This window comes from Megalops cyprinoides, chromosome 13 (assembly GCF_013368585.1).
Source record: "Megalops cyprinoides isolate fMegCyp1 chromosome 13, fMegCyp1.pri, whole genome shotgun sequence".
Taxonomy (NCBI): Eukaryota; Metazoa; Chordata; class Actinopteri; order Elopiformes; family Megalopidae; genus Megalops; species Megalops cyprinoides.
In genome coordinates, this window is record NC_050595.1 from 22698387 (window position 1) to 22723412 (window position 25026).

General features: G+C 44.9%; 1 protein-coding gene across 1 annotated transcript; it reads right to left on the minus strand.

The window, feature by feature from the left end:
- Window positions 1-479: 479 nt before the first annotated feature.
- LOC118788417 (aggrecan core protein-like) lies at window positions 480-23232 on the minus strand. The gene is made up of 18 exons (XM_036544400.1): window positions 22910-23232; window positions 15167-15246; window positions 14600-14983; window positions 14090-14264; window positions 13345-13472; window positions 12944-13237; window positions 12388-12690; window positions 11134-11308; window positions 10826-10953; window positions 10064-10357; window positions 9871-9969; window positions 8447-9670; window positions 8141-8254; window positions 5029-5187; window positions 4848-4930; window positions 3913-4057; window positions 3268-3450; window positions 480-2854 (listed from the first exon to the last, which is right to left on the minus strand). The coding sequence occupies exons 2-18, from the start codon at window positions 15237-15239 to the stop codon at window positions 2766-2768; spliced, it is 4050 nt and encodes a 1349-aa protein (XP_036400293.1). The 5' UTR covers window positions 15240-15246; window positions 22910-23232; the 3' UTR covers window positions 480-2765.
- Between the last annotated feature and the right edge of the window lie 1794 nt (window positions 23233-25026).

Here is a 25026-nt window from a genome sequence, read left to right on the forward strand (position 1 = left end):
CAAATTTTATTAAACAATTTGTTATACCATGCAGTCTCATCAAAACAGTCACACATACATACATATCACATTTCTGTGTAGTGTGAGACACACATGCAGTACACTCACATGCAACCATGCACAAACGCACACACACACACACACACACACACACACACACACACACACACACACACACACACACACACACAGACCATACACAGGGGCACGCCTCGGCCCACCCCGCACACATGAAGCTACAGTCCTATCAGACATAAAATACAGAGTGTTTTATTTGGCATCATTTGCGATGTCTGAGCAAATTGAAATACACATATCAAAACACAAAGCCGTTTCTCTGGTCATTTCTGGGATGCATTTGCGTTCTGCAGATCTCTGACAGACACCAGCCTGGTGCCATGGCTGCGGCATGATTACATGAGGAGAAGTTCACTTACAGCAACAGTCCCTGCCTCCCCTGACCCCCCCACCCCCCCAGTTCAGTCATTGCGGCTCTTCCTCGCTTACAGAGAGAAAGCTGAATTCTCATTCATTTATTTTTGTATGCAGGATATGTGTAAACTCACAGTGGAGTCTGACGTAAATGACCAGGGATGTGCAAACTTACGCAGGAGTGCTTTATCTCACCCCTTTGTCGAGAGGAAGTGTGGTGTGTTGTGTTTTCGACCATGTGCAAGACGACCCTTTCCCTTTGCCACACGACATCTCCGCCCTGACTCTGCGCTTCGGCTTCTGACAGGTCAATCCATTCTGCCGAGCACAGAGGTCCACGGCTAACCCCACCATTTTCATGGTTTTTGCTGCTTTATGTCTTTTCCGCCCTTATAGGCAGCAGATAGTGAATGAGATGCACTACGATAATTGCAATCCTACTTTTTAAAAAAGGAAACGTCTGGGAAGAGCGCAGTGTTAACCAGTTCAACATCCGACATGAGAAACCCTCAAAGCGTGACCTGACCTGGGATCCTGGCCCACCTCAGATTCTATCATACACTGAGAATCTGCTCTACTGGCTTGCCCATGCAGAAAAAGCTATCACTTACGGGTGTCTTAAATTAGGGTTGAGGGAACAGGAGGCACAGCCTCCATGAACATTATGACAGACACGAGAATCATAGATACCACACGAAGAGCCAAGCAAAGGCAAAAGCTCTAGGAGTCCCAGCAATCGGCATAATGTTTCTTGCGAAGTAGACCAACAATGTGACGCCAAACTGTTTTTTTTTTTTGTGTAATTTCATTTTGTTGTTTCTGCTCCTGAGTTTGGAAGTGCCTGAGACTCAACGACAGACAAAGAGGGAGAGAGAGACCAGAAAGAGAGAAAACAGTTGCTGTAAGCAGGTTGTTCTGGCTTGCACTGGCCCCACAGAAATACTGTGCACTGCACGGCCCTGGGGGGAGAAGACACTGGCAAAAATAAAAGCCAAAACAAAAAACAAAAAAGGCCGCTATTTTCATCACAAAACTGACAGTGTACACGAAAACCAAGGATCCTGCTGTAGCCACAAACGCCTTATTTTCTTCCCAACATTCAGTCACTCCATTTGCCAGGGGAGAGGGTTAACCAAACTCTCCCCCAATGGTGGAGTGTGCCAGGCTCAGCCAATCACAGCAGGGCGCTGCCAGCCCATGTGCCAGTCAGATCCCAGCGCTGTGAGAAATCAATAAATAATTCTATATTCACATTATGCAGACATAACCAGCTCCAGAAAGTACCAAGATTAGTCAGGAGGATGCCGACCCCTGTGTGCTTTGCGTCTAGATCACTATCTTTCCACGGCTGAGATTAAATAGACTAGGTTTCTGCTATGGCCCCTTCCCCCCGCTACTCGTACTTATCTTTTACCTTACAAGTAGGACTTTCTTGATCCACAATTTCTTGCTAAAAAGGTTAATGCCGTACACAAGTCTCACCACTGCTAGATTGTGCTGACGAATCTGGTTGATCACTTCTACCCCCGCGATGGTTCCCCAATAGCTAACTTCAAGATTAAATTTAACAACCTCACTTTCGTGAAAAAATAATGTGCGCTGTTTCTCCCCCTGCTGTTTAAAGCTCAGTCTACGTGCGTTTGACAAGCGCTTCCAGGACCCAAACCCAATTTAACAGGCCTTCAGCTTCCTGTCCTCTGTTGTTGCCAGGGAGACAGCTTTGGTTCAGTTCACAATGCGGTGCCAGTCCACCGCAGAACACTAGCTGGTCTGGGTGTAATATTTACATCCAGATAGTCTGTAAAATCCAGGTTTGGGAATGCACTGGGAAATACAGATGGAATGCCTGAAGAATGCTACGGTTTTAACCACCAACAAAGGGCTGCGATCCAACATGGCTGACTGAGGGGGCAGTAACACTTTAGCACTTCTTCCCAGCTTGCAGACTGCATACAGTCCTCTCAAACTCTAAATCTGGCTTGCTGTCCTCAAAACAAAACCAAAAAAATCCAAATAATCATTTAAACAATAATATAATAATTCAAACATTTTTTTTTTCAGTGTGTCTGGCACAAGAACAACAACAACAAAATAAAATCTTCACTTATTTTATCCCCCTAAAGCAAGACACAGAGTGACACTCAGAAACCAATACATCAGCCAGATGGACTACACAATTACGTTTAACTTGCTTTGGTGTTTGTATATATATACAAGGTGGGCAATCTTATTTCATAATCTCTTTTTTAGATGGAAAATGACTTTTTAATATAAATGTTCTTTTTAAAATAATTATCTTTTAAAATCTCTCTTTTGAATCCCTTTTTTCAGTTTTAGCGGAGTTTTCCCCAAGATTTGCTGTTGGCTGATTTTGTTCGTCTCCTGATGGACCTCTTCTGTAGACTATGGCTGGTTGTATCGGCTGGAAGAAAAAGCACACAGTGATGTCTTATGAATAAGCAGAATGCAGCAAAGTCTAAATGTATTCGGTAATAATCTCTGTGCAGGTACGAAGGAGATATATCTGCATCACTTCTACGTCAACATTCTGGAAGACTTTAATATGCAAAACACTGAACTTCGTTTCTATACAAATTTTCATTGTGCTCCAACCTTACTGTAAAGTTCCTCAGCAAGTTATTGATCTAGACTCTGCAGTCTGCAAGGATGGCCATGCTTTCATGCTTTCTTTTGGGGTTGGAAACAGCTAATGTCATCTGAAGAGGTTTAATTTTCAATAACACAAAAAAGTGCTTACATTACTTAGCGCATGCAGCGTTGAAATAGCTGTGGGTGCAGACATCGATGAGTGTTAGCAGGGCCGGATGCACTCACCTCCTATACACTCCACCCTCGGCCTCTCCCACTGTCCGTCTGCCATGCAGCGGACCACAGGCAGGTGGCGCTGCAGGAACCCGGGGTTACATTGGTAGCGGATTACGGAGTTGACCTGGTAGCGGTCTCTCCTGTTCCCAAACATCCTGGCGTTCTCCACTTCGGGAGGGGGGCCACATAAAACTGAGGTGGGGGGATTATGAAACAAGAACATAAGGTCAATGGAGCTTATTGGAACAAAGGAAACCATTCCCATTTCTCGATTTGAGATTCACAGTTTGTAATTTTCGGGCCAGGCAGCACTTCCTTCTCCTGTTTTCTGTTCTCAGGCCCCAGAGTGCTCTCTCACATTTATTTCACACATTACATGAGTACATAGCATTATTATATAACTGTCCATATGAATCATGTTTATTACATAATTACATTGTTTTCAGACTAGAACGTGTTGAGACCAAATCCCCCTTGTGTAAGGCCTTATTATTTGCTCCAGTGTTATCCCCGTGCAGAGGTTGCATCCCTGTGATTGATGACGGTCTCCTGCATTAGAATGGGGTTGTTGGAGGGAAAACCGCAACGTTTGGGAAGGCATGTGCTTTAACCACCTCACAAAGCAACCACAGTTGCTCTGACTGCGGCACTCACCTGGCCCGGTCTTGCAGGTGAAGGGCAGGTGGTAGTTGCAGGGCACGTCATTCCACTGGCCACCTTCATGCCAGATCATCACCACGCAGTCCTCTCCAAAGTTAAAGTAGTTGTCCGGCTGATTCGGCCTCCAGTTCTCATATTGCTGAAAGTAATCATGTCAGCAGAGGAATGGGTAATATTGACTACTGATCTGACCTTATATAGCAATATAACAATATCATAACTGATTTAAGGACAAGAGTGTAATAACATGCGGACGCAAATTGTAGCAACCACAAAGTAATGCTTGAGGAGCAGCAGGTTTGTAGAGTTATGGAAAAGCATGCAATGAATCTGTGCCTCAGCTGAATTGTAATATGAAGGTGTGTAAATCTGTAGAGTTGCACATTATTTACATTGTGGTTGTCATGACAACGAGCTGTTACAAACTCATTCGAAAAGCAATTAAAATGTCGTTATGCTGGTATAAATAAGGTCAGCTTAATGTAAAGTGTTACCAAGGCATGAAAAAGAATCAGTGACTGAAAAACAAGTTGTTTTTTTTTTTTCTGGATGAGAATCATCACTATGTCGTAATTAATAGACCACACACACTGCCCTGCTTAGTCAGCGTCCACCTGGTGTGACGACAGTGACACTGAGGACATAGAGACAGAGACTCTGACTCATGGGGAACTGAAGAAGAGGAAGGAGGAGGGGAAACCATTGAGCCTCGGGGATGAATGAGTTGAAAGGAAACACGCAACGGGCGAACAAAACGGCCTTTGGGCCGTCTCCTGGGAAAGTCCGGGAAGACTGAGGGCAACGGGCGAGCGCGGGGGATTAGCGCGGTGCCCTGGACACCAGCAGGCCAAGGGGCGCTGTGTAACGAATCACTTCATCTCCCATTAATCACACAGCGGGGCGGCTCACTGGAGCAGGGGGGAACTCACCAGGGGGGTTCCGTCTGTCCAGCGGAAGTCATTCTCCACCGTCTTGTCGTTGAGTCCAATCCACTGGTAGTCCTGTGCGTTGGCTGGAGGGAGGAGGGAGGAGGGAGGAGGGGGCCGGTCAGGACGAGCACGGCTGCAGCAGGAGTGCCAGCCACAGGGGCAGCGAGAGTGGTCTACTCACAGCTGACGAAGTGCTGCTCCTCTGGTGAAACGATGCTGACCAGGTGGGAGTTCAGGTCCCGGCAGCGCTGCTCGGCGTCCTGCCAGGTCTCCCGCTCAGAGAAGTGCAGGTAGCAGTTGCCCTGGAACTTTGTCCAGCCCTCCTCGCAGCTGTGCACATCTGCAGTGACAGCAGGGGGCGACAGTGAGTCAACAAGACCCAATGGAGTGGCTGCGAGTTTTGGGTTTTGGGAGAACTTAGGAAAAGACCATTCGCCAAATTCAGCAGCATACAATTCCTGCTTTCCGTAGAAGCAAATTAATCTTTTTTCCCCTATACCATGATGACTCATGTTCTACCCTAAATGTACAAATCAGTCACACGATATAGGTTTCCAAAGCCAGAACTGATGGCATTGCTGAAACACTGGTCTCCGCACATAAACACAAGCAAATTCAGACATCCCACTTCTCTGGAAAATATAACCTGTAAATTTTAAACTTGAAGTTTATTACAGATTCTGTCTCCCATTTCTGTTAACCAGAAGAAGCCATCAACAGAAAGGACGTGGGCTGTATCCCTTGTATGTGTTTGACACCTGCAGCTACCCTCACCACCACTGTAACTGAGTGCACCAGCTAGAATATAATTCAAAAGCTGTACTGGGTCTCTGTGGATGAAAGCACTGCATCTGTTACCTGATTAATTGCGGAATATACCCATGTTATACTTCAGTTCACATAACCTGTGAGCCTTGTATAACATTAAATAATTCACAAATACAGTACACACTGTATCTCAGACTGAGTGCTTTGTCCACACGGAAAAAAGCTTGACAGAATGTGCCTCAGCTGAGCTCAAGCTGTGGTCCTCCTGTGACCCAGAATGCACCTCCCAGTGGTGACTGACAAGAAGGCACCATAGATCTTTTTTACTTCCATAGACATTTGCAAACATGTTTTTGTTGCTTTAAGGAAATAAACAGTCTATGAGACTGTTTATCTCACTTGAGTGATTGGTTCCCTACAAGTCCCTGCATTATTAAAAAACAAGGATGAATAGTTATTTTCCCATTTTCCCACATGCCGAATAGCTATTTTCCCAGTGTTTTTTTCCTGTAAGAAGGGTGTCATTCATTCATTTGCGGTGCCTTAATGACTGACAATTTCACCAAATGACAACAAACTCCTCCGGCACTCCTGGAGGAGAAGGGTAAAGGTAGCAGACCTCTGGAAAAACACCATCAGTCAATGGAGATCTCGCTGAGCACAAAAAAGAAACACAAGAGCAAAAAAAACCTGAACACTGAACAACAAGACACGCCCCCAATCTGACCGATGGTGCAAACAACCGTGCCTTTTGTTGGTTTGCTTCAGTTTTGTTTTCGTCAGGTTTTTTTTTTTTGAGAGGCCGTTAGTGCAATTAGCTGAAGCCAACCTCATACCGATCTCACAGCGGTCCCCTCCGTAGCTGGGCAGGCATAAGCATTTGTAAGAGTCCGCGCCATCGATGCAGGTTGCTCCGTTGGCGCACGGGTTCGAGTGGCACGCGTCACCCTCTGCAAAAAAGGTCTGGCGGTTAAGATTCCTGCCCTGGGGGGGAAGGTCCCAGCGTGGGCGGTGCCAAAGCCGGAGAGAGGCTGATGGAGGACAGCGCCACGATTGGAATCAAAGCCTCTAAGCCGCTGCAACATTGTTATCCATACGCTGTCCCGAGGGCCAACACGAACACACATTTCCATTAATGTTGTGTACGAGGCAAAGCCAAAGGCATACTACAGAATACATACAGAAGAACACTACTGTATTACATAATACATTTCCTGTGGTTACCCAGCTCATTAATTGTACTGAGGTCAGTCTTGACAAGATATAAATAATTCATTTGAATTAAAATGTAAAGACAAAAGCACAAATTTTCTTTCTGTTTTTCTCTCTTTTTTTTGTTTTTACTTTTAGATAACAAAAGTGGCCAGCGTCAGGATCAACAACATGTTTTGCAGCAGGGCATTGCACACATTTGTAATAAATGCTGAGGAGAAGGAGGAGGTGTTATCAGGTCAGGTGTTATGAGGCATGCAGGGGCTTTGAGAATGGGTTTCTGGGTTTAGCTTACAGGAGCATAGCCACTGCTAGTCAAAAGCAGCACAGCAGGACCATCACCTAAAAGAATATAATAAGGAGAGGTTGTCATCTGGAAAGTAAGGTTTCGTATCCATGACGACATGCCAAACACCCTGCAATCCACACAAAGCACAAAGAACGGCAACAACCAAACCAATCACCGAAAAAAAATAACAGGGAAAAGCAAACAGGATAATAGACACAAACAACGAACATCCAGACAAAGAAAAAAAAAGAAACAATATCAATTCACGTCGAAACATGTTCAGAGCAACTCCTGTTTGACTCTTTTTAAACGAAGATTATCCTAACAATATGTTACTTACCTGACTGTTCGCTGGATCTAACGTGTACCAAAGCATTTAGAATAAACTCATAATCATCACAATCGTACACATCTGCTTTGCCACCAACTGAGTATGCATACGTAATAACTCAAATGTATAAGAAACCACAAAATGAATTTGAAATGACCTCAAAAATGGGTGAAAACCTTGCCCTATTTTTTAATACCTAGATCAATGTAAGTCAGTTCTGTTTTGCAAAATAATTTTCGAGGATACTTTGACGCAGTTCATGTCAGTCAGTATATTATGATGTCTGCAGAAACGAAATCTGAAGCACTTAAAAATTCAATAAATTCTGAAAATATTGTGATGAACGGCTAGACAAACCTCTTGTCATCTAGTTGAAAAAGAGCAATAATTGAAGTATTCCTTATGAAATATTTAACCCCAATCACTTTGTGAATGTAACCTTCATAAGGGTGGCAGTGTAGCGTAGTGGTAAGGAGCAGAGCTCAATACTGAAAAGTTGCTGATTCGATTCCCTGCTGGGACACTGCTGCTGTACCCTTGGGTACTTAACCGAGCTTTACAAATGGATAACATGTAAAAATTGCAACCTGTATAAGTCGTTCTAGATAACAGCGCCTGCTAACTGACAGTAATGTAATGTAAAGTAATATTTGCCGAGTGTGGAACGCCGTCTAAACGGGCACTGGTACTCACCCTGCTCACACTCCTCTCCGCTCGTGCCAGGCGGGCATTGGCACAAGCCGATGCCGTCCTGCACCGTGCATGAGCCAGCACCGCAGGGGTTTGGGTCACATGGATTCGGGGTAGCTGGGGGTTCAAAGCACAATCACCTGAATGACTAAATGTTCCAAACAGCAGTGGGAAATGTGATGGAGCACCTACAGCCCATTTAATAGCAGGCTCCTAATACAGGCTGACTTGAAACACATGACAGCCTGGCAATGAGAGCTGTAATACAGATAAAAGGAATAACAGCAGGAGAGGCTTTTGATGACACACCTTCGACTGACAGAGGCTCTGCCACGACGGCTGGTGTCTGCAGGGAGATGGAGGGGGCGGTGGTGACCGCAACCGGCGCAGTGGCGGTGGCGTAGAATGCGCCGGTGGTCTCCTCCAGCTCGGAGAGGGCCTCTTCCGGTCCCTCTGTCCTAGCGGTGAGCTCCTGATCCTCAGATCCGGTGGTCAAGACCACTGGGGGCATTGTTTCGTATAAATGGTCAACCGAGGGGACTCCGCTGGGAGTTTCGGGGTGGTCCTCGTGACCAGAAAAGAACTCCAGCCCGCTGCCCAATCCGCTGAACTCCACCGGGCCCTTGCCAAGCTCTGCTCTCTCTGTCGGACGGATGGAGACTTCGATCATCTCCTCATCTGTCAGGAAAGAGACGTCCCCACTGGCAGAGCCCGACTCCTCCCCTGAAAGGATACCAGATACACCGTAGGGATAACCGCTCACATCAGCAGATCCCAACCCAGAGGCCTCCTGCTCACCAGGTCTCTTTGTCAGATCAATAAGGTGATGGTCCACATAGATCACATCAGGGAATCCACTTCCCAGTGCGGAGCCGCTAACATCGCCGCTGGGCAAGCCGCTCATCCCGGATGCTGAAACGTCCCCCGAGCCGCTGAACTCCACCCGGCCGCCTCCTTGCTCCTGCTCCTTCGGCTGCTGTGTGGTAGGTATTTCTACCCATCTGCCATCCACTATGATAATCGTAGAATCCCCGCTGCCGGAGACGTCTCCCGAGACGCCGCTGACGTCGCCTGAGGGAAAGAGTCCCGACGGGAGGCCACTGTATCCAGAGAACTCCTCGCTGATACCCGAAGCGCTTGGCACTCCAGAGAGTTCCCCGCTCTCTCCGGAGCCGCTCTCCTCCACACTGACGCCGGAGGGGATGCCAGATCCAGACAGGTCCCCGCTGACACCGGAGGGAAATCCGCTGAAGTCTCCCGATCCCATCCCAGACGGGAGCGTAATGATCCCGGGGATTTCCCCCCCGGCCTCCTCGGGCAGCCCAGACACTGACCCCTCAGCAGAGATGGTAATCCCGCTTCCCGAAAAGGTGACCTCAATGCCTGACCCGTCAGCGCTCAGGCCGGACGCCCCACTGGGCAGCTCCGCGCTGCCGGAAACGTCCCCGGAGAAGCCGCTGGCCCCGGAGACCAGATCAGCGGAGCCTGACCCTGACACGTCCACGGAGATGGGTGGGGCAATGGAGGGAATCACTGCGGAGAAGGAGAAGGGAAGAGGGAAAGGGAGGAGGGGGGAAAAAACAAATAACGCACTTTTACAGCACTAGATTAACACCATTCAATGCTCAGCAGAGAAAAAGATTTTCATAAAAGAGAGCACAGAAAAATCCACACAGAGCAAAATTAGCAACAAAAGATTTCCTGTGCTAAGTTAAAACCAGTGAGGCGTTTACCAGGTCTTAGTAGATCAGTTATGGATGTGATGTTAACCAGTTCCTCCTCAATCGCGGTTATGTTCAATCCGGTGTCGTTGAGAAGAGCCAACAGGTCAGCTGTGAGGTACACAAAGCAGACACATTTTCACTGGGTCCTGGTATAAACGAACAGGGCTGAATTCTTTTTCCTGCGAGGTGGCCTCGCACTCACCTCGGAAGCAGTAGGCATCGTATCTGGCTTTGAGATCAGGGTAGCCGGTCTGGTTGGGGAAGGCATACACGGTGTGGATTCCCGCTTTGTTTCCTCCGCACTGCGGCCTGGGGTTGTTGATCGGGTACCTGACGGCCTGGTCGATCAGCCAGCCGGCCCGGCACTTGTCCAACCCCTGCTTCCAGGCGGCGTACAGCTCCCCCGTAGATGCCAGAGTGGCATTGTGCTCCACGCAGTAGGACATGGCCTCGTCATATGTGAAGCCCTCGGGTGAGGTGCCGTGCAAAACCTCCCCTGTAAAAGTGTAGGGATACGCAGACCAACAACACCTTCACCAGCAACTCTGAACTTTAACTTTGTGTTACTTGAATGTTACTTGCTTCCAGAACTTACAAAGCACTTAGTTTTGTCCCATGACAAAATAAGACCTATAGCTGGACAAAGGAGATGTCTGCAAATGAACACTTTGCTATGCATGCTAGTTACTACCATTACTGGCATTACTGCTAGCGTGTACTTGGTATATCCACATAACTGCTATTCTTGGCATAATTATGATCATTCACTGTCTTTTATCCTGGAGTAAGCTCTTATGAGTAAGCTCTAAGCCACATACTTTACACATACCAGTTGTGACGCACATACTGGTCGATTAGTACAGAATGTTATGAGTATGCTCCTAGATTTTCAAAATCACACAAACCCATTCTATTGAATGTCACCAAAAATACTATGAAGACCTAAGCTGAGCAGAGTTCTTACCCTTCAGCCCATCGATGTAGCAATACACATCATAGCGTTCATCTGCCGGCCTCAAGCCGTAGCTTCTCACACCCGGAAACTGCTCCAGACCGCCTGAGCATTTGTCCCGCGGAAACACTATTGGGTACCTTTGAAATAACAACAGAACCGTTTTAATACGATGAGTACAGGTGCAGCGCAGGAGAGCTTTCCATCAAACACGGGAGACTGAATGCCTTGTAAACTGCTGAGGTAAAGACACAGGAGGGGTCAATGAATGTGGGCTGAGCCTGACTGGTTGTCAGTGGGTGATTGACAGGAGGCTTCACCTGACGGTCTGGTCGAGGAGCCAGCCGGCGTCGCACTGGTGGAAGCCGGCCTCGAAGGCGGCCTGCAGCTGCTTAGGGCTGGCGATGACTGCGCCGATGCCCTGGCAGGCCAGCTGAGCCTCCACGAAAGTGAAGCCGTAGCGGCCGGAGCCGGCACGGTAATGGAAGACCACGCCTGCCCAATGCATTGCACAACAAACAGGGGGGACAGGAAGCATGTCATCATTATTACATTAAACGCAGTTCAATGTACACAGAATCAGAGAGGACCTGAAAAAGAGCAAACCTCTGTTACAAAAAGAACATGAGTTAAAGCATAAGAATAACAAGAAAGCACAAAATAATAGTAATAAGTTAAGAAGTAAGAAGTTATATTAACAGACTATAACTTCCTGACCTATTGGCTTATGCTGATGTGACCTTGATGATATTTCATATGAATACGTACTCAAAACTTAAATGGGGGATGTTGATTTCCAAAGCGATCACAGCTTGACTGAAAGAAAGATTACTAACTGCTAGCTTGACAGATTTGCTCACTAGCTCGATATCCTACTGTGCAAACAAACAAGTTAGCAAAGAGATCTCTAGTTTTCCTCACTGGATGGATAAAATAAATAAATAGAACATGTGAGTAAGATGGGAGTCAGAAAAGCAGAAAAGAGGTTATTTTTTATACCTAGTGCTGTTCTTTCTTTAATATTCTGTTGAATAAGACTACGCTGAACAGACAGGTAATTGTTATAGAGCACAAATGCTGTTTTCTGCCAGCATGTTTTCATGCCTTAATTACAATTATTATCTAACAGATCTAACTGGAGCTCAAAATGAGTTTTAGGTGTGCTGGCAAAAGGTAGCAATTGTTTTGCAAATTAATACCAGAGGTTGTGTCCGATTGGAGATGTCAAGTGGGTGGTTGTGTAGCATAGTGATAAGGAGCAGGGCTTATAATCAAAAGGTTGCTGGGTCAATTCCCTACTGCTGCTGTACCCTTTGACAAGGTACGTTAACCCACAATTGCCTCAGTAAATATCCAATTGTAGAAATGGATAACATGTAAAAACAGTAACATATATAAGTCACTCTAGATAAGGTCTGCTATATGACAATAACGTAATGTATACCAAGCAATGGTCTTGCTACCAGCTTAATAGCCGAAACTCTACCCCTTGTATTATTTTACCATAAGACCACATTACATGCTTTGTGATTAACTTTCTCATGGATCATTCAGATGAGAGCTGCAGTGCTGACCTCTAGGAGACATCACAGGCTCCGTGTCGTTCTCCGGGGGGAACACTGACTCCACAGGACGGACGGTCGCAGCGGCAATGATCTCCTCTGTGACGTTCAGATAGTCTACTGTGGCACTGGGAGGCGGGTACAGGGGAAGCTCTGTTCCGATGGTCTCCCCACGTGCCTCGGTCTCTGCAGTGACCGTGAGGACGACCTCAGGGCCCTCGGTAAGCGTGGCCACGGTCACCACGCCTGGTTCCGGGGTGGTTGTCCGAGGGCTGGGGATTGGTGTGGGAATGGCTGGGCCCTCCTCCTTCACATCTACAAACACAGCAACATCACGGTACACAATGCAGATGAAACCCCTTGGGTTAATCTGGGACCTTTTTATTCATAATTGAACTAAAAATTAAATGTCCATAATGACTGAATAATGAATAATGAATAATGATTCTAGACAAAAATGATGCTATCAAATGCCTTCATCAGCAAAACTGTTCTTGAGTCAAGATCCTCCATGATGTGCATGGTTTCTATTAGAGGGATACCTTGAATTACCAGAGGAGCTGGTTACCTTGGTAGCAGATAGCATCATAGCGCGAGTCCGGATGGGGGTAGCCCGTCTGGTTTGGGTAGAGGTAGACGGTGCGCACCCCCAGAAGGCCGCCTCCACACTGGGGCCGGGCGATGTTGATGGGGTAGCGGACGCTCCTGTCTGCCAGCCAGCCAGCATTGCACACGTCCATGCCTACCTTCCACGCCAGGTACAGCTGCCCCGTGGTGGCCAGCTGGGCACCCAGCTTCGAGCACTGCTCCTCTGCCTCAGCAAAGGTGAACTTGTCCGGGGACATGGAGTAGAAAACCCTGCCTGGGTGTTCAAGAAGCGACGATGAAGGGGAGGTCAAACACCCATGCTGTGCACCTTTCTTTCTCTGAGATTTGGAATTAACTTTTTGGGACAGTCATGTACAGTACCTGTCATCCTCTCAGCGAAGCAGTACACATCGTAAGTCTCGGTGACATCTCTCACTCCATAGGTTCGCACTCCGGGGAACTCATCCTTGTCACCATAGCAACCCTCTCTTGGATCATGTATGGGGTACCTTTAGTAAAGGGCAAAGGTTAGTCCGAAATCACCTCTACAGTAGCACTTGGCATGATATAAATAGCAACTATAACTGAGACTAAAGGAACCATGCAACAAGTTTCCTCCTATGACACAGGAACCTACTTCCTGTTCAATACTGGATGTGAATGCTTTTGCTTCTGTATCTAAAGCTCCTAACTACTCCTGTGTGAACCAGAGCTCTTAAGAGGGGTGAAGAAAAACAGACCTGTGGAGATCAGAGGAAAAGTAAATGTTTTTTCTTCCGCGTTTTGAGACGGATTAAAAAAGGGAAAAGAAAAAACGTTTGTGTGAGGTAAAGGCGAGGGGCGAGTGCCGAATCCTGTCTAACTTAGTAAAATTTGGAAAGAAACCTCAATGAAAGAGGCCTGTATTTTCTACCGTGCTGACAAACACACAGACCAGGCCATTCAAAGTGGCTAGTTAGAGTGAGAAAAATATTACATCTTACACAGAGATTCCTGCACGGTTTCCTCCATAAGGAGGGGAAAAAAAACTCTAGAAGCGCGGAAGCTCACTACAGCCATGCCTTCAAAGAGACTCAATGCTTTGATTCTGCCTCAGCCAGCAGTAGATGTGGAATTCGGGGCTGACCTCACGGTCTGGTCAGACAGCCAGCCAGCATCGCACTGGTGGAAGCCGTCATCGTAGGCGGCCTGCAGCTGGGCTGGGGTGGCGATCACTGCGCTGTTCTGGATGCAGGCGGCCTTGGCCTTCTCGAAAGTCAGGGTATAGCGGGTGGAAATGGCACGGTAGTGGAAGACGATACCTGGGACAGATAAAAACTGCCAGCGTCACCATCACTACAAGCGGTCATTCTCATGCTACTGGCGAATTTTGATAGCTAGCGTGGAAGGGAAACACCGTATATGTCTGTGGGTCAAGGCTGTAGGAGGCTTATGTATATCTGAGCCAATTAAAAAGCCAAAAATGAGCATTTCACATGAAGTAACTAGGCAGTGAAATTCTGAGACTGACTCTGTGGCAACATCTTCTGTCAAATACGTCCATTATATATGACAAACATGCACAAAAATGGCAAGTCATCAACAAGGAAAGCCATATATGGAAACTGTCATTTTCTGTCTGTGTTTTGTACTGTACCTTGGACCTGGATGTCAACGGTGTCGAAGCTGTCCTCGATGCCGTGCATGACCTCGCAGCGGTAGGTGCCTGTGTCGTTGGAGCGCAGCTCCGTGATCTCCATGCTGACGTCCGTCGGCACCATCGGATAGTTGACCATAGTGACTCGGTCCAGGTACTCCGACTCGACTCGCACTATGCCCTCCGTGGCCACCATGATGACCGTCACCTTGTCCTTGGTGATGTGGCTCCACTTGATGCGGTGGGACAGGGGCGCGATGGTGGGGGCGCCGGGGTCATGGATTGTATGGTCCAGGAAGTAGCAGGGCACCACCAGCGTTCCACCCAGCAGGGGGCGCAGCGGGGCATCAGAGGGGATGCTGACGCTCAGAGTGGTGTCGAGATCTGCGGGGCAAGGACAGTGAGTGAGAACACAGCACCCTCAAAAACATCAGAGCCTGCTGAGGGCTCCCTGAGGGCTCATTACAGTTATACAAGTGATGCTGCATGTGGCCTTGACACTCGGGGCAAACATGACCAAATCTTAAACCATTACGGGACATAGTCAATCCACAAAGTGAAACTTACCGGTGCCTGACATGTCTTCAAAGGACATTGTTGCCGCAGTGACGCCCCAAAACATACACAGTAGTAGCAACATGATGTTCCTGAAAATGACGGAGATAGAAAAAAACTATTTCTTAGTAAACTATATAGCATATGCAGCACAACAAAAAATTATGACACTGACATCAGAAGCAGTACATTCAATATCTGAACATTTCTTTGTATGCTACCAAATCCCAGGACATTGGACTGATCATAGATTCTAGCACAGTCTGCCTCAAGACAGCCTCTAGGAAGGTTGTAAACACAGCTGATACAAAGTTCCCAATGGCCATCATGACCATTGCTGAAAATACACTTCACTTTCATTTATGTTACATATACCAACAAGCCACAACTGCAAAGAGCAGTCCATAACTGCGGTCTAGTACAGCTGATACTGCCATACCATCGAGCACTTTTGGAACTAATGAGATGTCAAGGTCGTTTTACATATTCAAGGTGATGTTTTTTTTATGAATGCACACACACACACATACACACACACACACATACACACACACACACACACAGACACACACACACACACACACACACACACACACATACACACACACACACACACACACACACACACATACACACAGACACACACACACAAACACACACACACACACACACACACACACACACGCACACATACAGTACGTGAAGAAAAGACCAATGTTGCTGACCCAGGAGAGTTCACAGTGAAGAATTTAAAAAAAGAATTTTGCTCATTTCAAAAGAAAAGGAAGACGAACAACACGTGATTCACGCAGCCGGTGTTTCCCCTTCCGTTTTCTCAGCTGTATAAAATGTGAATAATTCTGCTCCTTCTCTGTTCCAGGCCTTTCAGAAATAGCTGTTTCTTTGCCATATTTACAGAGGTTGCGATGCCAGACTCGAGCTCAGCACCGCCTGTGTGAAAGATGCAGCAGGAACACAGAGGCCAAAAGTCACCTTACTTGCCACTTCAGATGAATTATGGGGCCTAGCACCCACTCACCACTGCGTCTGACTCATGCAGCCCCCTGCTTTACCATTATTAGTGTGAAATCATTAAATCCATTATCTGAACAATCTAAATGTCTGAGTTCATAAGCCCTATAGCTAACACACATAAAAAAGGTAACAACCTGATCATTGGAAAAAGAGGCAAGAAAAACAGTCCTAAACCTGCACCACAGAATGAAAACATTGTACTCAACTCAACCAAGATAAAACAAACCTTTGTAGGTATATTTTAACACTCTCGGAACATTAACTAATTATTGTGATGTGTGAATGACTTCACTGACCTGACAAAAAAAAGAGATACAATTGCAGTCATTCTCCTTGTGTTTCTCCTGCTGTGTGGTTAAATCAACATATGCAGCATAATTCAGAAACAACTCAATGAATTAACTGCTTGGCTACTTTATAGCACCCATTTGGTCACATACAGATATCGGGTTGCTGGAAAGCACCACAGGGTTGAACTGGCAACACAAAGGGCTGTATTGAAACAGAGAATAAACAGCTTTACATTCAAATTTATTTGGGCACACTTTCATGCCCACTCTAGGCCGACGTCTGGATGGCTTACGGGGTTTTTTCCTTTTTTACAAGAGTTCACCTAATCCCCTGGGAGCTCAACCTCTCATTTAACATAGAGAAAACTCGGGCTGCACATTATGTGGAATGTAATGGTCCATTCTTCGAAGGACCGGCCCTCACACTTCAGTAACATAAACAAAGAGTTAATGTTAACAAGTCAGGCATTCTCGGTGGAAAAGCATCAGTGGCAGAATTCCTTAATCACTAATGTCAACCACACATTTTACTGTGCTGCTCCACAGAGTAAGACTCAATGTGTAAGATTTCAGCGGTGATTTCTAACTTAGCTTTAAACAAACGTCTACTATGAACATGCAATTCACCAGCTTGTATGACAGAGAAAAATGAGTGGAAATCCTCATTAAAATGTACTGTTGTATGCTAAAATAGGCTAAAAGAAGCTATTTATACAGACGCTGAGCTGTCTAATGCTCAGACGTGAGAAGAACAGAGGTAAGATGTTTACAGCGGATATGGAGAGGAACAGGCTGTTTTCCTGGCCTACATTAGACCTGTGAGCTACTTGAAGAAACTGGGATCCAGACGGAGGAGATGTTCGCTCTGGCTCTCGCCAGCGTGAGGAGCCGGGAAGGGAGGTGATGAATGTGAAGCGCTGGCGCGGCTTCACTCGGACCCGCAGAGGTGACACAAACGTCGCGCTCTGGTGAGACGGAGCTCTGAACACAGCGTGCTCGGTAGGTACGCTCTGTGGGAAAGATGAATGCCTTACAATCGCTTAACGCTGGAGCAGTGATTATGTCAGTGTGAACTCACATACAAACCGTTGCTTTAATATAGAATGTGCTCACTGGGTCCCACAGCCTACCAGAGCTACCCCCAGGGAACAAAAACAATCCCATGACTCAATGCACAGAGTAATAGGTAAGTAAATTGGTACATGTAATGGAAAGAGTGCTTCAGCAAAAGGAAAAAGGTATATTAAGTTAAGCTGGAGAACACAGGTATGTGACAAGTGGCAAACAGAGTTTACAATATGTTACTGTATACAGCACTTCCTCCGCAGTGAAAAGGGCTGGGCTCTTCTTATAGATGATAATGTACACACAAGGAGGAAATGCACTTTGCTTGACTGAGTGGATTAAAACTCAGCTAACTGGACCTGGGGTTCAGGGCTCAATATCCACGGCCTATATGTCACAGACCTAATCCAGCTCCCATTCGTGTGTGTGTGTGCGTCTTCAGAGCAGCGTTAGCAAGCACATGTTGATCTCTGCAAACTCAGCGAGTGTTTGCTGACACTGCAAAAATAATCAAACTGAAAAGAGCACTGTTGGCACTGAGATTTTGTTGGGGGGAGGAAAGGGGCGGGGGGGGGGGGGGGGGGGTGAGGGGGGGGGTTACCCTAATCTCTCATTAGCTTTCTAATGCGTTACACCACCAGAGAGCATGGCATTGCAAGGAGCCGGCTGTTTACTGGCCCCACTGCTCATCTTTTCATTGCTGTAACAAACAGCCACTTGATGCGAAACACTGCACTGCGGAGCTCTGGGGGGAGGGGGGGGCGGGGGGGTGAGGGGTGAGCCAGAGTGAGAGAGATGAACACTCATACCCACACACTTGCTCATACATAAACCGCCTGTTCTCTGCCAGTAACAAGGAGTCACTCACACCGAGAGTTTTTTTTCCCCCCTCTCTAAGTAAACTTTAAGGTTTCCGTTATTGCGTTGGTGCTTGATTTGGTTATTTTTGAGTAACAGTCCTCCCCTTTAAATAAAAAAAAAACTGTAGCTTTTGCCTGCTCCTCCAGGGACAGTGTATGAGAGAGAGGCTACTTTCCAGTGAGCCGCCCAGAGCAGGCCCTGAACACCTCTTTTGTTGGCAAGGGGAACTGAGAAATCAGGCGCCACCCTGTGGTGACATATGGACCAGCAAGTACTTGACCAGAACTGAGGTAAGACTTGGAGGTGAGCACTTCATTGATCCTATTCTATCCTGTGAGGTTTATAATCCCTTCTCTGCATGATAGGTCATAAGTGGGATGTTTCTGGACCAAGAGGTGGTTTATGATATGCACCTATTTGTAATGGTCTCAAAGCCAACCATGTTAGTTGATAAATTGATCAACATTGGTGAGACAATCCACAGTTGTATTTAAGTAGGTCTAGCTTTATTACTGTTGTTCACCATAAACTTTGCAACTTTGGAAAAAATTTGAACACCAGGGCCATCTCTGTGTTGCGACCTACAGTCGTGCAACACAAAGTACAAAAAAAAACAAAGTACAATTTTTACTGGTGGCCAAACTGCAGTGAGTTCCCAAATAGCCCACTGGAGATACTGAAAGATCTAAATCCACTTACATTCCCAGGGACACAAATAACGAGAGATCCCTTAGAAGTGCAGCACTCTCCAACCTCTGCCTTCTGCTCTTGGTATATATGGGTTCAATATTTGCACATCTTACGGAGCTCAGATACTGACGATAACCTTATTTTGGGCAGAAGGGCAAAGAGGCACCTGCCCTTGGCCTCTGGAATATCACCTGTATCCAAGACGCCACACCACAGCTTTGGAAGAGCCCCTCTTTTTCTCTCAATGCTAACACTGGCACCAATGCTAAAAGTTTAGGCATTATGGTTTTTGAAAATTGACAATAAAAAATAACTGAATGCACATACATATTTTCACATGTCTGAAATGCTTTTTATTTTACTTCTAATCATTACATGTTTTCTGTCATATATAATTGGTACAAGGAACACAAGCCTGACACCAGCTGTAAAGAACACCCAAAATGCGGTTTGTTGCTCAGGGGGTGCCTGCAAATGGAGGCACTCCCTCTAGAAAACAAATACCTTATTAAGGAAAAATCATGACGTCTGCAAATGAGCCATGAATGCAGAATGGAAACACTACAGGCGCTGTGAGCAGAAAGCTATTCTGCAAAAGGAAGGTAACACCCACATGTAAGAAAACAACAAACAAGCCGGTGTAGAAACTGTCCCTTCAGTACAGGTAATGTAAACTACAACATATTTTAAAGAAGAAGAAATGGTCTTTACCAAGGTTACTATTCACCAAAATCAAATATTAATGATAATTTTTAATTCAGGAATTAAATCCAAATGCATGAAATACTGATATCATGGCTTTCTGGGTTCTGGACACATTTTATTTCCTTAATTCATGTGCTACAGTCCTCCTTTTAGTGCAGCTGTCCCTGAATAACCTTTAGCATGAAAGCCAAGCATTGGCCATCCGTGGGAGGAGGGTAGTGTATAGATTTTGGCAGCGGCTGTGTATGCTGTAGTACAGTATGGATGGAGCCGTGCCATGTTTCTGTGCATATGTGCGAATACAGCAGCAGGAAGTCTAATCCCTTTCACAGACCCACTCCTCCTGCCTGTCTTAGCATAGCAAAACGTTAACGCAAGCATGTCATATGTTGGACTTGCTGAGCATGTGGCATTATTTAATCTGAAGAGAAAAATAAACTTCTCTGTGTTTCCACCACCTCTTAATCAATTTTATATGGTTGCATAATTTCAGTGGTTTTACATTTAACATGGTCTGGGCAGCTGAAGGTAGAACAATGGGGAACTGGTTAATACCCATCAATCCCTGAGATCAATTACTATGACACCTACTCTAGGTACATTTCTGGCAGCGAACTCCGCTGAAGAGTTAAAAAGCTTAAAAAATGTGACTATTCATTGGCCCCTGTGTTATATGGAGGCTGTGCCGGTGGAGGGTCTTACAGTATTTCCATTCAGCTGGTGTGGTATGTTCTATTCCCGTTGAGGTGCAGGCCAATAAGAACCGGTCTGTTCCCACTGAAGTCTGCATTATAGGACCTCTAACTGCATTAAGGCCAACATAAATAGTACAGTGTATTCCAAGGGAGGCCCATGCCACTCCGCCGGTGCCCCATGGCGGCAGAACACTGTCTACATTCAGGTGAAGGCCTTAGAATATATGGCAGCGCTTAGGTCCATGGCAGTAAAAAAAAAAAAACAAAATCAAATTCAATGTCTTTCTGACAGAACACGCTTTCCTTCCTCACTCTTTGGCATTCTAACAGTCTTTTCTGTTTTAAGACACAGGCAGCTTTGCCACCAATAAAGATGCAACCAATTCCATCATTGATGAGTACCATATATTATCAGGAGACAGAATAGTGCAGGGGGTTGCAGTCACACCCATGGGTGGGTGTCACAGCAATCACGTGGCAATAGGGGAGCATTATTAAGTTGCACAGGCATAGCCTACACTTTTTTTATAACTTTGTCACACGTCACACTGCTATATCCTTGAATGTAAAACAAAGAAATACTGATTTACAGAGAAGTGTTAGTAATAAAGAACTCAAATGTACACTGAAATAGCTTTCAAAACTTCTACTAAAGGCCCTACTGGAGTAAGGGTAACCTCATCATGGCAAAATTAATAACACTTAATAAAAATGTAATAATGAACAATTATTTTCAGTACATAATCATTGGACATTTACCAAATTGCAATCAGTGGGTCCTTTTGAGTGATGAATCAAATGTAAGTGAGAAATAGAATTTTCCACTGTGCTGTCCTTGCAAATTGGAAGCTGCTTGCTGTGTATTTGTCAATGAACTATTCAGTTTTCATTGATTATCTCTGAGAGTTCAGTTTTCAAATGAAAGTTTTGACTTTGGATGAAAATATGCAGTTTTTATGATAAAACCCCACCACTGTCCCTTGGTCCTTTCCTTAGGCACTGATTTGCCAACCCTGGGCCTATGGACAATACTGCATCAACATTTGATATACTATAGAGGAAACCCAAGTATACACTATGCTCTAATTCAACATCATTTCATCAGAATTGGCTTAGTTTTCCACTGTAGATGATGCCCCTCAATAATGTAAAGAGATAGACAGTAAATGTTGCAACCTGACAATGAGCACATCAGTAAGACCTCAAACTCACTTCTAAATCTCAAATCCATCATCAGCACAAATTTTAACAATGTACACTCAAAGGATACAAATCTATTATTTTTATTATACAAAAGAATTGTACATAAGTTAAAGACATGTTATTCCTTCTCTTTCCAGTTTTTGCTGGTCTCACTTTTTTGCTAGTATCACTTCATTTAGGCGCAAGTGCATTCTCAATGCACTGCCACCTTTTCAAGGTGCTGTTGCTCGTCCATTGATATGAATGAAAGCGAGACAGGAAGACACTAAATGTATTATTTTCACTGCTGTCTATTGCTTATATTTATGTTCTCGTGACGAGATAGAATATATGTAGGAAAGGCTGGAATAAAATATAATAAAAAGACATTAAAAAGTGTGACTGCCATTAACATAAAAATAATGAATTAACAGTGAGCTTGTGATTAAACACTAGGATCTCCTTCTGTGTGTACCTTGACTGGTTTTTGTCAATACCATATTGTTCACCAAAGGCATATCAAAAGGCATGCAGGACCGATTTAGAGCCTTGTGCTGCTGTGGCTCTGATTTATGCATGATCAGATCACCACCTGCAGAAAGTTAGTCTTACCACATTTTTATATATGTTCATTAAAAAATTCACATATATGACAATGTGTGGTAGATTTGATGTTACCTTTTTATTATTGATTATTGGTGACTATTGATTACATGATGTTTATACTCTGAAACCCTGTTAACCCCTAGAAAATGTTGTACCATAGCTCAAACAATTTAGATATGATGGTGCTTTATGATAAGCATCACTTTGGGTTCTTCTATTGTGTTGTACTCACCCAGCATGAGAAATTACCAGCATCCTTTCAAAACTGGCCACTTCAATTTCAGTTTGCTTCACATACATGGCTAGATCTAATCCAAATCTAAAAACTGGTTCCTTGTTCATTGTGATGTGTCAGAGTCTATTCATAAACATTTGTTTTTGTGTCTACTATAAGCATTATCTTGAAAACAGAAACTTTACTTATCTAAATAAAATGAACAATGGAAATTCTTACAGTACAAATACATCTGAGCTAAACCCTGTCAACATTCAAAGGTAGCATTTACAGTAATTCAGAGCTTGCGAGCAATTAAATCAATTAAAACTTTCTTCTTCCCTAAATACAGTGTCACTTAGTTTAACAACAATAAAATCAACAAGTGTGCATCTACCAAATTGATATTTACCTTCAACTAGGCTGTAGACAGTTCCAGAAATCCAAGTCCCACAAACACCAAAATTCTTTAAGTAGTTTTCTTGAAGGTTTGAAACTTTTCAGGTACCGTTTGTGTATTGTCCGTCTTTTAGAAATGTTATTCTTGCTTTTTCCCCTTTGAAGAACCGATGTCTTCAGCCTTTGGTAGGTTGTGATGCGCAGTGGATGTTAATGGTTCATGAGATGCAGCCGATAATTTCGCCCCTCGTTGAAAATCCTTGAGCGCTCTGACAGCTCGCGGGCCCAGGTAGAGCGTTGCTCCGCGTGTGGGTTAGGAGCAGAAAGAATCCCTTTTCAAACAGTGAACACGTTTAGCTGTCAAAGACCGGGGAAAAGGGGAGGAAGGGAAACGGAGAGGAGGGGAGGGAGATGGAGAGGGCGCGCACAGATTTCGGAGAAGTCCAGACTCCTCCTGCCGGGTAATTAAAATAAGATCTACCGTCGGCGCATCACAGCAAAGACGCATTGTATCACCTGTAATGGACGGCTATAGCCTCTTTGTGGTCTGAATGCATTGTTTACCCATAAGAATCCCGGTTACGTCATGTGTTACCCTTTTTGTTTGCGGGTTTGAGTTTTTATTACTATCGTCATTCGGAAAGAAAAAAGTGCAACAACAGCTTTTACTTCAAAATGTAACATACAGAAGAAGACAAGTTAGAAGCTTTTTTCGTTGTTGCTAACAGATAAAATAACCCTACTCTCGAATTTTTCCTGTAACGTTTTATTGTCAATGATTTAAATACGTGTACGTGTATTTGGCATTGGCAAAGACATGACTAACTTCAGCTCAGAACATAATCATTTCAATGAGCATATTGAGATCTTGGACCCACCTACCTATATGAGATATTGTATTGTAGTTTCTGTGTCAGGCAATTGTCTTTATTCATAGTTAGTGTGGGGAAAAAAACATGAATCTGAATTTGGAATGGATCACACAGTACAGTACATGTACTGTACATATGTGGGGCCAGTTGACCTTAGGGAATTCTGGCCACTGCTGAATTGTCCTGTTTTTTTCTGTTCTTTGCGACTGGATTAAATAACCTCATTAAATACAAAAAAGAAAGCGGAGGATGTTTTGGATTTGGGATTTAGAGTATAAAAGAACATTTCAGGAGTAGGCCAAAGCCTTGCTGGAGAGGAGCATGAAGGTGGAGCCACTATGATAGTCTACGTGCTGAAGTTAATCAGCCTGCTACAGTAGCTTCAATATTGAAGCCTTTTTTAAAGAAAAAAGCACCCCATTGAGTAAAGATGTTAATCATTTTTCCCATACAAACACAGCACTGAGACTTGGCCTCTTTGTTATTTCCTGCAAGCAATACAACATTATTTTATTTTGATCTACTGCAATAGATTCTTGCTTTACGTAAATCATTCATTTACTCCAAGATATCTGCAACAACAAAATATTCTGTCAATAATTAATCCCTAAGGAACACAGATGATAATTATTTTTAATCCTAGTGTACATTGCATAAAACTGCCTGCCCAGTTTAATTGCCTTATTTGCTATGCATTATCTGGTAGCTTGGAAGTCAACATTCATTTGCACAAATGTGAAACACAACACATTAAGAAGCTTAGAACTCTGGAAATGTGGAAACCATGAAAGGAAGTGTCAGGAGTCAGAAGTGACTCCAGGAGGCCTTGCCACTGTGTCCTCTTCTATGATCCCCTGGACTTCCACACACAGGAAGTAGGTCACACAGACTGTGTGTTTTTCCTGTGACCTACTAACATGGCCATGCGATACATGCCAAATGCAGTCCCAGCATCCTGTCTGACAGTCCCATACCTTCAAAAAAGGGTGGCAGAAAGGTAGTTCACTGGGAGGAGGAAGAATGATGGCTAACATGATGACAGTGTGTACTTACAGACACTGGAGTGTCAATGATAAATGTTAGCTCAATTATAATTTACAGGTTACAGTGTTTGCCTGTAACCTTAATGCTTTGAGACTCAAAGGGGCATTACAGAATGTGGCAGGTCACAGGGAATATCTGGAAACATGACAGGTTCTTATAGGATCAGTGGGACAAAGGAGCATCATTGTCCAAACCTCTTGTCTGATGAAGCAGT

Bases quoted from the DNA above. Each gene is read 5' to 3' on its own strand.
- LOC118788417 (XM_036544400.1), bottom strand. From the start codon at position 15,239: ATGTTGCTACTACTGTGTATGTTTTGGGGCGTCACTGCGGCAACAATG. The intron at 14,265-14,599 runs GTACAGTACAAA...TATCTGTCCCAG, and splicing joins CGTTGACATCCAGGTCCAAG to GTATCGTCTTCCACTACCGT. The intron at 9,970-10,063 runs GTGAGTGCGAGG...TGTACCTCACAG, and splicing joins CGATGCCTACTGCTTCCGAG to CTGACCTGTTGGCTCTTCTC.